Source organism: Bombyx mori, chromosome 17 (genome assembly GCF_030269925.1).
Source record: "Bombyx mori chromosome 17, ASM3026992v2".
In the NCBI taxonomy this organism is placed as follows: Eukaryota; Metazoa; Arthropoda; class Insecta; order Lepidoptera; family Bombycidae; genus Bombyx; species Bombyx mori.
In genome coordinates this window covers 13,804,250-13,821,131 of record NC_085123.1, presented here as the reverse complement: position 1 = coordinate 13,821,131, position 16,882 = coordinate 13,804,250, and the positions used below count along the sequence as shown (strand labels likewise).

At 36.2% G+C, this 16,882-nt stretch overlaps 3 protein-coding genes and 1 long non-coding RNA gene across 6 annotated transcripts in view; 2 read left to right on the top strand and 2 right to left on the bottom strand.

The window, feature by feature from the left end:
- Positions 1 to 11,078, bottom strand: part of LOC101747053 (protein tweety) — a 114,104-nt gene extending 103,026 nt beyond the window's left edge. For 2 of the 3 annotated variants that reach the window (XM_021352131.3, XM_021352133.3), the window contains exon 1: positions 10,804 to 10,946. The gene's annotated coding sequence lies outside the window, so the exon portion shown is untranslated. Of the gene's footprint in view, positions 1 to 10,803 lie in introns of all 3 variants that reach the window. The other variant, XM_062673453.1, reaches the window with a different exon arrangement.
- Positions 9,233 to 11,305, top strand: LOC134200491 (uncharacterized). The gene is made up of 2 exons (XR_009975449.1): positions 9,233 to 10,727; positions 10,820 to 11,305. It is a non-coding gene; the product is annotated as an uncharacterized LOC134200491 (long non-coding RNA).
- An 828-nt stretch (positions 11,306 to 12,133) lies between these two features.
- Positions 12,134 to 15,434, top strand: LOC101740890 (cytosolic Fe-S cluster assembly factor Nubp2 homolog). Its single transcript, XM_004932529.5, has 4 exons — positions 12,134 to 12,591; positions 12,870 to 13,140; positions 13,620 to 13,791; positions 14,481 to 15,434. Exons 1-4 carry the CDS (start codon positions 12,481 to 12,483, stop codon positions 14,713 to 14,715), a joined length of 789 nt encoding a protein of 262 aa, XP_004932586.1. The 5' UTR covers positions 12,134 to 12,480; the 3' UTR covers positions 14,716 to 15,434.
- The window catches only part of cry1 (cryptochrome 1), a 39,678-nt gene continuing 38,139 nt past the window's right edge, over positions 15,344 to 16,882 (bottom strand). Inside the window, 1 exon segment of the mRNA NM_001195699.1 lies at positions 15,344 to 15,565. Within this exon segment, the coding sequence (NP_001182628.1) occupies positions 15,443 to 15,565 (123 nt within the window). The 3' untranslated portion in view covers positions 15,344 to 15,442.

Below are 16,882 nucleotides of genomic sequence, written 5' to 3'. Positions count from 1 at the left end.
ACAGTAGATTTGTTGTCATGACAACAGGCACGTGGTCCTATATAACTATATATTCATAAACACTATTAAATCTTATACCTTTAAACGAGCAATTCTTGTATATTAATATATATGTATATAATCTGAATCTCGTAAACGGCTCCAACGATTTTCATAAAATTTACTATACAGGGAATTTCGGGGGCGATAAATCGATCTAGCTACGATTTATTTTCAGAAAATATTGTTTTATTCGTGTTTTCAATAATCAACTCTTCCCGATATCTATTGGCGAATAATAATACTATTTTTCTTAATTGAGGGCAACTAACCGCTTTGAAGACACAACAAGATGGCGTTATCAAAAAAAAACCGAGTAAAGCTCGGTCATCATCTAGTTAGAAGTTATACAGTCATTCAAAATCACCCCAAATCTCATTCGTATCACTCTGGATCGAAATTCAAATTCTGACTATATAGTTTGCTATTTTTCCCGTAATGCGTGTTGAAATTCCGCAATTTTATTTAATCAGTATATAATCCAATAATAAAGGAAAACTAAACTAATTATTTAAATTGTCATCCATGTTGGCGTTATGACATTAGTAAAATAAAAATATAGATGATTAGCATTATTATTATCAATAAATGAGTGATCAATAATTGACTTGATTGTGATGAAGCATTTTTTATTCTGAACATGCCTAAATACAAAAAAAAATGAAAAATTAGAGAAAGTTTAAATTCATGAAATCGTTACTTTTTGGTAGCAAAATTGAAAACGACCTAGATACGCTTTTTATCTCCAACTGAAAAACAAGAAAATTTAGCAGCCCATTCAGTAACAAGCGTGTAAAATGAGCAACTCCAAGGGTCCGCGCACACAAAATTGCTCTTACCACATTCCCGATCCTGCGGACAGAATGGAAAGCAGTCGACGTCGCCCAAAATACGTCATTTCGCATCCTCCCGATCCACTAACGGTGCTTTTAGGTACCTCAAGCACCGGTCACCGTTCTCGTCGAACCCGTTGCTTGCGACGAAGGGCTCGACGAGTAATTTAATCCACAGACACAGCCCACTCGGCGGATCTTCTCAGTGGGTGGCGGTTGCGACCCGGTAGTAGATTCTGCTCTGCACGGCTCTTGCTAGGGTTCGTGTTAGCAACGTGATCAGGTTTGAGCCCCGTGAGCTCACCTACTAGTTAAGGCTATGCTGAAATAGCCTCTCAAGCTTAGGTAGGAAAAAAAGTTCCTATTTTGAATTTGATCTAACCAGACTAGCGTTGAGAATTTTTACAGTACATTAATCGCATTTCGTGTCTATTCAACTCAGTAAAGAAACTGCTTACCGAATCGGACGTAAAGTCCATAGACTAGACTAAAGACTGCATAACAACTAAAGTAATGATCAATGCTTCGTTTAAAAACAACAACACGCGATTTAAAACTTTTGTAAAAGTCCTGACGAAAAAAGATGCAAATCAAAATCCATAAATTTTTCAAAATGGAATTTAGGATATTTGTTTTTTATTGCCCCTGTAGACGGACGAGCATACGGCCTACCTGATGGTGAGTGGCTACATTCGCCCATGGACTTCAGCAATACCAGAGGCAGAGCCAAGCCGCTGCCTACTGTTATATTATCTACTAATACGTTATTTATGGTTATATAACATGATAATTTTGTTTTATTCCATACAATTAATATCTACGTGTATTACCTAACCAAGATCATCGACTAGTGCGTGGACGTATACATTGAGATCGTCTAGACATCGCTCGCGTTACTGGCCACAATTTTATTTTTAGAAAATTATTTTTAGACAGACTTTGTCGTAGATTAGCAGTCGATTTATCGACTCACAAACACAGTAGCCCGTTGACATTACAACGTCAATGGCGCCGCCCACGTTCATTAATAAAGAGTAAATCTGTAATAAACTACTCATCGGTGCTTCGATCAATAATACTACTAGATTAGGGATCAGGAACAAAAATAAGACGCTCGAGTGGCCACGTTTTCAGACCCGAAAACATCTTCATTTCTTAGAAAAAAGGTTAATAATGTTAACGACTTCAGTTTATTATAAACCTTAATGCTTAAACATAAAGTTTAATTACCATTGCAAAATATATTTATTTAGGTCCTTTCGTCAGAGAAAGAATATTGTGGCATAAATTTAAAATGTCACTTGAACATAAAAAGTCATCAGTACAAAAATATTTATTCTAAAGTGATACATAAAGACTAATCAATAAGGTTAAAAATATTTGTTTAAAATTTCGTGCTTATTGTATTGTGGAACTAGATGTAGTTCTTGGTATTACATTTCAATGCTCAGAACACAGTAAGTATTGAAAGACGTAGAGTTGCAGAATATATTTGTTTTAGGTTTGTTTTGTATGGTCGCAACTATTTTTGACCGATTCAAAAAAGTTGTAGATAATATTTTACATTGCCGCTATTACAACAAATAGGTAATAAATAATAAAATTGAATAAAGTAAAAAAAAAAGAAAGGAAACAAGGGAACAACAACGTTTTCCACGTATTCTTTATACAGAAGTAATTAAAACAATTTTTTTTTTGTTTAATTACCTTTAAACAGATTCAGCTTGTTATAAAGCTGTTTTTTAGAAGTCATTTTTATATGAGCGGTTTCTTTTTTACAAATATAATGTAATCTTATATTAAAGAATTTTTCTATAATCAGTTTAATTTAGGCTTATTTTATGGCTGTGTTCGTTTCCCCCAGAAAACAAATCCTTTTCAGCATATACGCTTAAAATATTTACATATACATATAAAGTTTTTATAATACTTTTTTGCATTGATTTGCCACCACCATTGAACAATTCTAGAATTTTTATAAGGGTTCTATATTTCTTATCCTCCTTCTTTCGCGACAATATATATCCATTGTGCACAGTGAAAAGGGGCTACTAGGAAATCTACAAACAAAAATAACATTATAAAATAACAAAACTACTCTATGCATTCCCTGTTCAAGAATAGGTGATGTTTGTTACAATAGTTGGTGCCTTGTTGCAAACATTGGCCAAACAATTACAATATTCGTAAATTGAATTTTATTTACTATATAATTCTGTTTATTATTTTATGAAATTCACTTAATAATATAAACTTACCAAAAAAATATATTCCTTCCAAAACCTTGGTGTTACGGTGGTTTTTTACTCCGTTTTTGAACGCGCAGTGCAGCGGTTTGACGTCTTAGTGTTGGCTATGATTGGACCATACTAATTTGAAATAAGACCACAAATTTATTTGTGGTCTTATTTTTCGGGCCGTTTTTGAAGCGCTTATCGCGAATCTAGTAGTATTATTGATCGAAGCATCGGTGCTTTGATCCGGCAGAAACCAAAGTCGCAGAAACGATAATATCAACAAATTTCGCATACATTACTGGTGGGAGGACCTCTTGTTAGTCCGCGCGGGTAGGTACCACCGCCCTGCCTATTTCTGCCGTGAAGCAGTAATGCGTTTCGGTCTGAAGGGTAAGGCAGTCGTTGTAACTATATTGAGATTTTAGAACTTATATCTCAAGGTGGGTGGCGCATTTACGTTATAGATGTCTATGGGCTCCAGTAACTACTTAATACCAGGTGGGCTGTGAGCTCGTCCACCCATCTAAGCAATAAAAAAAAACACAAGTTCCAAACGGCAACATCCGCGCGTGTATCTACCGAGAAAACAACGGGAACACCCACAAAAATATTTCCCACAATTAGGGATCTGTCTACTAAAAATTCAATTCAATCATGCATTAATACCAGAGACGGGAGGATTCAAACGGAAAATTGAATCCGACTTTAGACAGATTGATGTTCCATTCCGGCCGGATCAGCGTTACCGAAGCCTTTAAATAATTCAATTAACAGAAACCGATTGACGTTTACTTCGCTCCGGGGACGTGATCATTCTCATTAATGAGAATACAGTTTGTTTTTTTCGGAGAACTTCATTTTTAGATTGGTTGTCCTATAAAAGTTTTTTTTTATTGCTTAGATGGGTGGACGAGCTCACAGCCCACCTGGTTTTTTAAGTGGTTACTGGAGCCCATAGACATCTACAACGTAAATGCGTCACCCACCTTGCGATATAAGTTCCAAGGTCTCAAGTATAGTTACAACGGCTGCCCCACCCTTACAACCGAAACGCATTACTGCTTCACGGCAGAAATAGGCGGGGTGGTGGCACCTACCCGTGCGGACACACAACAGGTCCTACAACCAGTAATTACGAAAATTATAATTGTTCGGGTTTGATTTTTATTACACGATGTTATTCCTTCACCGTGGAAGTCAATCGTGAACCTGCGGGATTCGAACACCGGTGCATCGCTTCAACACGAATGCACCGGACGTCTTATCCTTTAGGCCACGACGACTTTTTACGTACCACATTTGATCTCTTACTTAACTTCCTAGCGAATTAAACAGGTGCCGACGAAATATCAAACCGAAAACATATCATCCAATTATAACTCGGTCCCCTCCCAAGTTGCTCTGCATTATGATTTAGTGTTGGGCAGTTAAACGAAACGAAGCAGCGGTAAGCAGTTTATATGATAAGTTAAAAATATTCACTACTAGTGGCCCGCTCCGGCTCCGCTCGGGTCTTTAACAAAAATTTGAACGATGTTTTATTTTTTTAGACATATGCTGTCGCGACACCTTTTTGTAAATAATAATGTAAAGAAAGTCGTAGTACATTATTTTATTCTATCATTAATAGTTTTCGCAGGGCACGCGATGTAAAGAATATTTTAGGTATTTTTTTATACCTTGGGTTACATTATTGGAGTTCTAGTAAGGATCTCTAATTTTTTTCAAAAAAGATTATAGCCTATGTCACTCGGGAATAGTGTAGATTCCAAACAGTAAAAGAATTTTTCAAATCGGTTCAGTAGTTTCGGAGCCTATTCAATACAAACAAATAAACAAATCTTTCGTCTTTATAATATTAGTATAGAAGTATAGATGACCAACGAAACTGTGTTTTAATAAATACTATTATTTATCGGGCTCTTTTACAGTTTCGATTTTGTATTTTAACTAGTTCTTTATATATCGGCGGAACTCCTTAAATGTGGTGGTGTGGTTTCACTGGTGGTAGGACCTTCTGTGAGTCCGCACGGATAGGTACCACCGCCCTGCCTATTTCTGCCGTGAAGCAGTAATGCGTTTCGGTTTGAAGGGTGGGACAGCGGTTGTAACTATACTGAACTTAATCTCAAGGTGGGTGGCGCATTTATGTCATAGATGTCTATGGGCTCCAGTAACCACTTAAAACCGGGTGGGCTGTAAGCTCGTCCACCAAACCAAGCAATAAAAAAAACTGCTTATGGTATTTATATATTTTATTACATTACATTAAAATATTTTGTTTATAGTATAGTAAGTTCACCTTTGATATAGGAATAAACGATATTTAGTTGCAAATTTAGCGACGGTCTAAATTTCCAATTTAGAGTTCACGACCCCTTTAATCAGACAGAAGAGACGCCTCAGTAATCCACAAACTAAATTAGTTTAAATGCACTATTAAAATAATAAAATACAAACGAATCCAAATTACAATATACAGATTAAAAAGCAATTATACCTACGTATTCTGCTGATGAATAAAAATTAAATCATATTAAATAAATGGGGTCAATGCTAGTTCTGTTTTGTACTACGCTGTGTTATGAAACAGCTGACCCGTGCAGCTGCGTAATAATTTTAATATTATATTTGACATTATATTTTTATAAACTAAGCTAGTGGATTAATTTAGAATAAAGCAAAATAAAAGGTTTTAATTACTGTTGTATCGTCCGTACTGGCTACAGCAAATATTAGTATTTTTTTCTTCGAATTTCATTAAGTTTATAAAATTACCATTAAAAAAATTATATAGCTTTGAATTGTATGAGACCCATAGGCGAATTTATAAGGTAACACACAAAAGCCTTAAAGGTTTTTGTTTTTTTTTTGCCTACCTGTCCTAGTAACCTCGGGGGGTTATACTAGGCTCGCCGAACGTGTAGGCGGTTTTTGTGCTACTTTTTCTACGTATGCTGATAGTCTTGAGAGGCTATTTCAGCGTTACCCTAGCGTGTAGGTGAGCTCACGGGGCTCAAACCGAAGGTCATACTAACACTGGCCCTAGCAAGAGCAATGCTTCGCAGAATCTACCACCGGATCGTAAACGCTTGCAACGAAGAGCTCGGCAAGTAAATTAACCCTTAGACACAGCCCACTGAGTTTCTCGCCGGATCTTCTCAGTGGGTCGCGATTCCGATCCGGTGGTAAATTCTACGAAGCACTGCTCTCACTACGGCCAGTGTTCACAACACCTCCGGTTTGAGCTACTTAATGTTCGAGACTCTAAGCTTGTTTATGATCGGATATGTTTGGAATCTGGATGACGGAAAAGAGGTATAGGTGGAGAATCATTTACGGTATTCGGGAGAAGAGGTATTTGTATGAAGACACGTACGGAACTCCGCGTCATTGAGATTGATGAGCCACTAACAGCGGCACTAAAGTGACGAAGGTTTTGAAAGATATCGTTGTGACATTTACCTCAAATCAAAAGAGAGCCTTCGATTACCAGAGCGCGTAAACTTCTTAAGGCGAATATCGACCGCCGCGTTGAAACATATGGTTGAATTTGAATCTTAATGTGATTTTATACTACGAAATAGGAACGCACGAATGAGTCTCTAGAGGAATAGACATTATCGCGATTGAAAGTGCAATTCGAACCTCACGTGGGTCGTTCACGACATGGATTCGAAATTCCTTATGTACACTACGGCACCCCAAAAATTTCAAGGTCGAACCTTTAGTTTAGGGTTGCCACTAATATATAAACAAACGATTTTTTTTTAATAAATTTGCGGGCGGTGCTCTGTAACAATTAATTAGTGGTATGAATGAGCTTGAACTGAAGCTTTTTTTAATGAGTTTTTTTTTCTTGATTTTTCCGGCTCACACCAATATAACGAGATTAAATAACCAGTGTTTAAGCCTAACTAGAAAAAGCGTTCAAAAACAAAAAAAATATTGCAAATGGTTCATTAATAGAACTTAAATGCTGCTTAAACGAACGAATCAAAATATAATTAAGATGATATCAGACAATAATTATAAACAAAATTATTTAAAGGGTTCCTACCACGATTGTACGTTTATATCGTATCGTAATATTGAGATTTTTGTATCTTTATACCGCATCTTCGTTTTTTTTTTTTTTTTTCCCTACCTATGCTGATAGCCTTGAGAGGCTATTTCAGCTTCGCCCTAACGTTAGTAGGTGAGCTCGCGGGGCTCAACCGGAGAGTTGCTAACACTGACCCTAGCAAGAGCAGTGCTTCGCAGAATCTACCACCGGATCGGAAACGCGACCCACTGAGAAGATCCGGCGAGAAACTCAGTGGGCTGTGTCTATGGGTTAGTTCGCTCGTCGAGCCCTTCGTCGCAAGCGACGGGTTCGACGAGGACGGTGACCGGTGCTTGTGGTGCCTAAAAGCACCGTTAATGGATCAGGAGGATCCGTAATGACGTGCTTTGGGCGACGTCGACGGTTTACCATTCGGTCTACTGGGTCGGGTATGTAATTTCCAGCGGCTACGATGAGAGGGTTCTCATGTCGTGCCGCCTTCTCAAAATGGCGCAGCGATGCCGACTGTAGATACTCATCTTCGTACTATCGGGAACTTGTCCCGGTGTTACGACGCTGTCAAAAGCGTTATCACATGAGTAATCTGACCTGTGATACTATCAAATAATAGTATTTATTACGTATACAGTTTAATACAATTTGTAATAAATTTCGGCACAACAGAGCACTTGTGTTTGAAAATTACATTTACTTAATAAATATAATAAATAGGTTTTAAGGTCAATTAGAAACACAGAGTCATGCTTTTTTACATTTAAATGGTCGTTAGATATTTCGTACTGTATTTAGGCAAATTAAAATTTCACAGATTTTCCTCAGACCAGTTTGAAACTGTACGTACCTATAGCAGGTTACGTAATTACATATATATTTAAAAAAAGGGAACTATTCACAAGTAATTTATGAACGGCGGTTGTTATGGAATTTTGGGCAAATGTTGTATTATTACCTTTGAATTACAAATTAAATCCTATAATATCTTAAGCTGGGCCGCACGTTGTAATAATTATATGAACGAACCATTTTAAAACACACTATGTAAAATGGCATAGGCGTTCTTCTAAGGCGTTAGCCTAAAATAAAGAAACTTAGAGTACGGACTGGGACATGCAAAATGAGCTTGAGCTAAAATCAACATTATAATAATATTTTTTCGTATCAACCACACAACCCTACACGAGATACGCGGGGGTGATGATATTGAACTGGCTCACCCCTGATGATTCACGAACGCGGGGGCGACGAATTATTTTACGGGCTTCGTCATTTATAATTCGGTACACTATACAGGACAAATATGTAACTACATATACAATGTACACATTAATTTGATTTCATTGAAACAATAATGTCTAAAATTGGTTTTAATTTCCAATCATACATACGTCGCGAAGATAGTTTTTGTGTTTTGCTTCATTTACCAAATCGTTAATTCGGTTTCGTTTAAATTTTATAGTCGGAAAGTCGGTTTATATCCTCTTCTTTTTTTCCTACCTATGGTGATAGCCTTGAGAGGCTATTTCAGCTTCTTCTTGACGTGTAGGTGAGATCACGGGGCTCAAACCGGGGGTGTTGCCAGCACTGGCCCTAGCAAGAGCAATCGCAGAATCTACCACCGGATCGGAAACGCGACCCACCGAGAAGATCCGGCGAGAAACTCAGTGGGCTGTGTCTATGGGTTTATTTACTCGCCGAGCCCTTCGTCGCGAGCAACGGGTTCGGCGAAGACGGTGACCGGTGCTTGAGGTACCTAAAAGCACCGTTAATGGATCGGGAGGATTCGTAATGAAGTGTTCAGGGCATATCCTCTAATGCATTGCGTGCGCGCTGAGAACTGAATCACTCAAAGAGGCCGCAACATGCAACCATGCACCATACTTTTGAAGTTACCGACTTACTGGTAATGAAATGGATCGTCACAGGTTCGAGTAAGAGAACCGAAGTGGTTATTCTCGTACCCTGTCTTCTGTCTAACACATCAGGCTGGGTCGGTCTTGTTAACAATTTTGCGTCCTTCTGACCACATTTTCGATTCTTCGATTCTTAACACAGCCCTCGCTATATTCTCACGGCATATCACATGAACGTCTCAGGAAGAGGGCAGAGGTGTGGGCAATCTTACTGCAAATTTTGTTACAATTTCTGGGAAATATTTTTTTCTACCATTGTTTCCTAGTGTTACTACCTCCAATTGAAATCCAGACTTATTTTACGTGTGGTAATCGTGGTTCCGCTAATATATTTTCTAATAATAATACCTAAATATGTGTGTGTGTGTGTGTGTGTGTGTGTGTGTGTGTGTGTGGCAAAATGTAATGCAATTTTAGAAAACTATAAAAAATATGTAATAAACCTAAAAATACTGATCTTCCCACATACATTTAAATTCAATGCTGTTGTTTATGTTTGTTTTGATAATGAGTATAGATGTGGTTTCATCACTTATGCTAACCTTGTAAAGTGCGAAGTGGACACATTAGGAATATTAAGTTACTTTTCTGTACAATAAACAAATCAACATCCACATGTGAACAATGCTCTAAATGTAAATAACTTTAATGTAAGCATTACCTGATGATATATTTTGTTTTCATTTGGCAGTAACAGTCTTACTGCCCACCTTCTTTTTTTTTATTGCTTGGGTGGATGGACGAGCTTGCAGCCCACCTGGTGTTAAGTGGTTACTGAAGCCCATAGACATCTACGACGTAAATGCGCCCCCAACCTTGATATATCAGTTCTATGGTCTCAGTATAGTTACAATGGCTGCCCCACCCTTCAAACCGAAATGCATTACTGCTTAACGGCAAAAATAGGGACCACCACCTCGTGGTAAGTGGTTACCGGGGCACACAGATAACTCAAATGCAGCAGCACATCTCAAAAAGTCCTGGTGTAATCTCTACCGTTTTTTAATGATCCCCGTCTCAGATTCAAAGCTAGATCACATGAGTGGTCTGCAGCAGAACTCAGGCAAAACAGGAAAATCTATTTAGGCATCAGTAAAACTGTACAATAGCTTTATTCACTAGGAAATCAATATGAAAACCTGGGAATCAAATGAGTTTTTGTACTATTCGGTTGAATTTGTAATTAGTGATTACTAGATAGTGTAGAAATATGAATCTCAATTATAACAATTACGTGCCATTGGATATTCTTGTCAAATTGTCTACTTAAAAAAATGAATGATTACCTTCTAGAAGAAAAATATAGAACTTATAAGAAGTTTTCATACAAAATTCTGTTTTTTTTTTTTTTCAGGAGAAACAAATATACAATAACCAGCCAAATTATTTATATTTTCGTGGCAATAATCAGTATGTGACTAGGTAAATATTTAAGAACATTTTTATCAAAAACCACATTGAAAGGTCAATGAACTTTTTTCTGAATTAAACATTTGAAATAATTTAAATTAATTTTAACAACATCACCACAACTCTACAAATAATATTGACGTACTTAGAGCTTTTAATATAATTTGCATGAAGTCATAAAACCCCCCGGCATTCGAAGGGGCGGACAGTACGAACGCCCGCATCAAAGAAGGTAACAGAATTTGATAAATTAAATGTTAATCTTAACACAAAACATTTTCCATTATAAACAAAAACGCTATAAATACCTTTGAACTTTTACAGAAAAGCGAAGAAATAGTTGAAAGGCACGCCGAAGTAAATCCTTGCACAACCACACAACGAAATAATTTACGAGAAGAAATCACAAGAAACTATCTGTTCACTAAAATGTTTTTTTTATGCCAAAAAAATATAGCATTAATGAATTATGTAATAAAGCGCAAAGAAACGCTAGAGAAAAAGGGAAATGGTATCATTTCCTAGACGAAGACACTCGCGCACGACCACAACACCAGCTCCCACAAAAATCTATTCAAAACTGAAATGAAATATTGTACAAAAATGTCAAATGGTGATGAGGGCGCTAGGTTCGCGCTCGCAACATTGTCGGATTCGTTGGTTGTATACCCAACTTCAATGTTGTTGATCGAAGATACCAAAGGTGCGAAAATAATAACACAAACACTTTAATAATACAATGCATGCTCTGCATACAAGCCACCTAAAATTTTATCTATTAAAGAAACTTTAGTTTGATTTGTGTATAATCATGGCCTTCTTCTTCTTCTTAATTTTGGCTCGGCACCATTCGTGCATTAGGCAATCATGGCCTAAAGAGGCATTTAAATTATTTTAGGAATATGACTAGCGTTAAAGTGTATAGTAAAGCTAAATGAATCCTTTTATTTTTCAAATTCAGTATTTCTTCAGATTTATACATGAACAAACGTTAGTTTATTAATCGTTTAACATTCATGGAACTACATTTATAAATGGGAATGTTAAACGTTATAAAAATCGCAGAACGTGTTTTTATGGTTCTTTCAAAAAGTCCACTAAGCTCTCAATAACTTTAAATTAACTCCGGAGAAATAATTTTATTATAATAAAAACTTTGAGTATTGTTTTAACTCACAACATTAAATGCATTCCCTTAATGGATTTAACTCATTCCATTCCATTTCATGGTTTATGCAAGATGTATATTATTATGTCTTTGGACTAGAAAAGATTTGGCTTTATGGGCAACATTTTTTTAAATGATAAGCCTGTTAAAGTTTTTCTGTTCAATGATAGCTACCGTTAAATACATAATACCATAAACCACTTTGCAATTTTAAATTTCGTCGTTACTGTTATAAATTACAGAAGCGATGGAACTTGAAAAAATGTGTATATGCCAGATCATTGTACATCACGTTTTTATGGTAAAAAAAAAATTCGTTCGCAGAACAATATTTATAGCGTGGTACTACCAAACAAAGACGTTCGCTGGAAGATTTTCACCGCTTTGGAACTTATTTAGAGACTTTTTCTTTTTTTAGAATGGCAACCAGCTTTTTGAATTGCCATTGCTGCCAACGTTAAAGACTTTTAGGAACACTTTTTCATAGTAATTATAGGCAAATGTTTTAAAACACGCACATTTAAGTTGAATTAAACAACATGAAAACAACTAATAATAATAATAGTTTGAAGATATTGTCTTTAGCGCTTTAGCGGTTTGAAAAAAGATGGAGCCCCTTTGCCTTTCTTTTCAAGATTTTTAAATTGCCAATGGACATTACTATCACCAAACAACAGCTGATAGTAATGTCAAATGTCATTAATTTATCAAACAAAAGTTATATCGTACTGCGAAGTGTTATCAAGATTTTAACGTTTTTAAATATATTGTTAGTAAAGTTTTTGCTCTAGAACTTTTTATAATTTCCAGTTTAATTATGTTAGATCAAGTAAAACGCGTGTTATTAGTGCTTTCCGGCAAAGGTGGCGTCGGTAAATCAACAGTGAGCACACAGTTGGCACTAACTCTAAAAGAAAGAGGTTACAAGGTTTGTAAAGTTTGCAGTAATTATGCGTAAAATCTACAAAACAGTACGAGATGCAAACATAGCTCTATGACTCGGGGTAACTTACAAAAACATTCTTAAAAATATATGATAAACTTTAACGTTAAGTTACATGGTTTTTAAATTTATTTAGCAATTTGATTATAATAATTACTATTTTATCTAAAAGTTCAAAATTTTATAATAATATAATGATTGATACAATGATTAGAGAATACTGGTACTAGATGCCTCATAATATTTACAATCTATCATTCCAGGTTGGTTTATTAGACATAGATTTATGTGGCCCAAGCGTACCTTACATTTTGAATCTCGAAGGCCATGATGTCCACCAGAGCGCTGAAGGTTGGGTACCAGTTTACATGGACAGCGAACAGAGGCTCGGTGTCCTGTCGATTGGATTCCTACTAACATCTCGTAATGATTCTGTTGTATTAAGGGGACCAAAAAAGACTTCCATAATCAAACAGTTCCTAGAAGATGTTTATTGGCAAGAGCTAGACTTTTTGGTTATAGATACACCTCCAGGTAAATTATCCAAATAAACCACTTATATTATGATAAAACAAGAAAATTTCAAACTTACTTAAAATATACTACTATATACTCTATCAGTTTTATTGAAATGATAAAAAAATATCAAAATAAAATCCACTTTTGATAACAAACATAATAAGTTTTATGTTCAATCATTTGGTAAAAATGCTATATCATTATTTGTAACAAAAAAGCAAAATTAAAACTACTACAATTTAATCTATATTTTTACTGTTATTATATTATTTATAACAAATGAGTACTTTGTAGTTTTGAGAGACACAATTTTGTGAAATATATGACTTTAAACTATAATAGTAGTTTCGTGTCTATGACTTGTGAAAATTCAAGAAAATGCTACAAATTTGCCACAGAGATACTTACTTTGACCAGAAATTATTTCCAGACCCTGGATGTGGACTACTCTTTTAAGAATAATAATGAAGTAAACGTAATATCATTAATTATAGGAACATCTGATGAACACATAACTGTTATGGAGAATCTTCGTCAAGTACCACAATGTTCTGCCATACTAGTGACCACACCACAAGAAGTGGCAATAGAAGACGTACGCAAAGAAATTACATTCTGTAGAAAAACTGGCATTCCTATAATGGGTCTTATAGAAAATATGAGTGGGTATGTATAAAATAGTTTATATAGTTTTAAGGGTGACTTGGCTTAACTTATTATAGATAATAAATTTTATCACATGCTAACTCATGGATGTAATCATCCTATGCTTCTGTGGCATTGACAATGCCAATGCAAAATTTCGTGTCAATCTTCTTAGTAGTTATCACATAAATGCGAAATAATTTTAAAACTCACTTTGACATTCACAATATCATGGATGTCCACACAATTTTGAGTACCACTGTTGTCCATGATATATAAGTAATATATTGTAGAAGCAGATCATTATGAACACAATTTGCATACGATTTTGAAGTTCACTGCAAATATAATCCCAAATCTGGATCAAAGATGAATTATTACATACAAGTCACTGAGCCAAGATTGTTACATTTTATTACTCATCATTAGTTTATAATCTATAATAAATTAAAAACATAAATCAAATAACACAAAAATAAGAATATGGAAGAGCAATAAAACAATGTTTTTTAACATTTGATATATGATAGACAACACATTTTGAACCTAGTTCATAATATTACTAGGTATCAATTTTGCTCAATTTCCTTTTTTATTCAATGATTTTAATTCATGTCTTACTAGGTGATTCAATCAATTTGTCTATTTCAACAATTTCCATCGATGTGAAATTCTGAAAGCACTTTATTAAGTACTACGTTATTTTTCAGATATGAATGTCCAAACTGCAGTGAATGCACTAATATATTCTCTACTGGAGGAGGCCAATCTTTGGCAGAATATGCAAAAATTCCATTCCTGGGCAGCGTACCCATTGATCCTAGAGTTGGTAGATTAGCTGGTCAAGGTCTCTGCGCTGTTAAAGAACTTCCAGACTCGAAAACCAGCAAAGTATTTGGGGAATTAGTAACTCTATTGGGGGAGAATTCAAATGGCGTAAACTGAAAATGTTAGTAAGAATATTTTATGTTTAAGTATTAACAAATGGAAAGTGTATCGTGAAGAACAAGTATAAAATAAAGATAAAAAATCCATTCTAGAAATGTTGACCTAAAACTATTGAGAGTATATAGGAACTTGCACGATGATACTACGTCAAGAAGCATACATCTGTGTGCTTAGTGCGGTTTTTTAACATTCTCGATAGCGTAAGAGTTAACTCAAATTTGTATGGAGTTGGAACAGCACCCCTAGCGGCAAATGTAGCCAAGCGTTCCAATTCCATACAAATTTGAGTTTAAGTTAACTTTTACGCTATCGAAAACGTTAAAAAACTCGCACTAAGCACACAGAGCTACCATCTTCATTTTGTAAAAATATAGCTTGTTCTTTCTTGCTGTCTGTTTAATGTCAATCCAACAGATTACTTTTACGTCATATTTGCGGACTGTAACGTTATTGCTTATAATAATCCTGGACTTTTATATTTAAGATTAACAAAAATAAAATTTTGTTACGCGACAAATTATAAAAATGTTATGAGATAAATAGAGAGATGGTAGATACGTGTTACTTGTGTAATCCTTAGTAATTATAAAAAAATTGAACAACTGTATAAATAAAAGACACTGGGTTTGTAATTATATTTATAAAATTGAAAAAACTTTAGACAGTAAAATAAAGGTGTAGAAATTTTAAATAAATTAAAATGTTTTGCTCCTTTACTCACTCCTCAATATATTTTTTCCCTACCTGTTTGCTGGTAGTCTAAGGGGCTATTCCATCTACGCCCGGAATTGCTCGATGCCAAGGGTCGTCCTCTTTGTTTCGCATGATTTTTCTCCATCTTTGTGTCCTGGCGGCAAACGTAGGAACGCTGTCGAACTCCATATAAATTTGAGTTAACTTTTACGCTATCGAGATGTAAAAAAACTCGCACTAAGCACACTCTTTCTGTCTCGGGCCGTAATGTTTTACCAAATCTGTTTACTGGTGGTAGGACCTCTTGTGAGTCCGCACGGGTAGGTACCACCGCTCTGCCTATTTCTGCCGTGAAACAGTAATGCGTTTCGGTTTGAAGGGTGGGGCAGCCGCTGTGAGCTCGTCCGCCCATCTAAGCAACAAATAAAATAAAAATAATAATTTAATATTCATCTGCCCTAGCCATAATGTACACTGCCCTAGCCATAATGTACACAATAATAAAAAAATATATATAGAAAAGGACTCCGGTCGGGGCGGGTCTGCGTTTGTTTAGGGCTCTAACCTGACAACGTTGCTAACACTAACCCTAGCAGTTTTTCGCTGAATCTAGCACCGTATCAGAAACGCGACTATGAGAAGATCCGGCGAGAAGCTCAGTGGGTTGTGGGTTAATTTACTCGCCGAACTCTTCGTAGCAAGCGACGGGTTCGACGAACGATGACAGGTGCTTGAGGTACCTAAAAGCGCCGTTAGCGGATCGGGAAGACACGTAATGACGTGTCCTACTAAGATGTGCTCCGTGAGGCCATACAGTTATTGAATGCATGTTTCGCGGGGAAACCGAAATGTTTGTCAATCAGGAAGCATTGCGAGGTGATGGTGGCCTTGAGGTTTTTGCGTAATATTTTTTGTTTTATTTTTTTTATTGCTTAGATAGGTGGACGAGCTCACAGCCCACTTGGTGTTAAGTGGTTACTGGAGCCCATAGACATCCACAACGTAAATGTGCCACCCACCTTGAGATATAAGTTCTAAGGTCTCAGTTTATTTACAACAGCTGCCCCACCCTTCAAACCGAAACGCATTACTGCTTCACGGCAGAAATAGGCAGGGTGGTGGTACCTACCCGTGCGGACTCACAAGAGGTCCTACCACCAGTAAAAAATAGTAATAGCTGCGCGTATACTTTGCCTAACTAGGAGGCTGATCGGGCGGTGGCTCGCACGTTCTTTTTTAGGTTTTCCAGTGTGCTTAGTGAGAGTTCCTTAACGCTCTCGATAGCGTAACAGTTAATTCAAATTTGTATGGAATTGGAACGTTTGCCTACGTTTGCCGCTAGGGGCGCTGTTCCGACTGCATACAAATCTGAGTTAACTTTACGCTATCGAGAACGTTAAAAAACTCCCACTAAGCACTCAGGTTTCTGTATGACAATAACGTCCGCTTCTTTACACGCCGAGGGAATGTT

Excerpts from the sequence above, each read along its gene's own strand:
- LOC101740890 (XM_004932529.5), top strand. The coding sequence starts at position 12,481 with ATGTTAGATCAAGTAAAACGCGTGTTATTAGTGCTTTCCGGCAAAGGT. Across the intron at positions 12,592-12,869 it reads TAAAAGAAAGAGGTTACAAG|GTTGGTTTATTAGACATAGA; the intron begins GTTTGTAAAGTT and ends CTATCATTCCAG. Across the intron at positions 13,141-13,619 it reads GGTTATAGATACACCTCCAG|GAACATCTGATGAACACATA; the intron begins GTAAATTATCCA and ends CATTAATTATAG.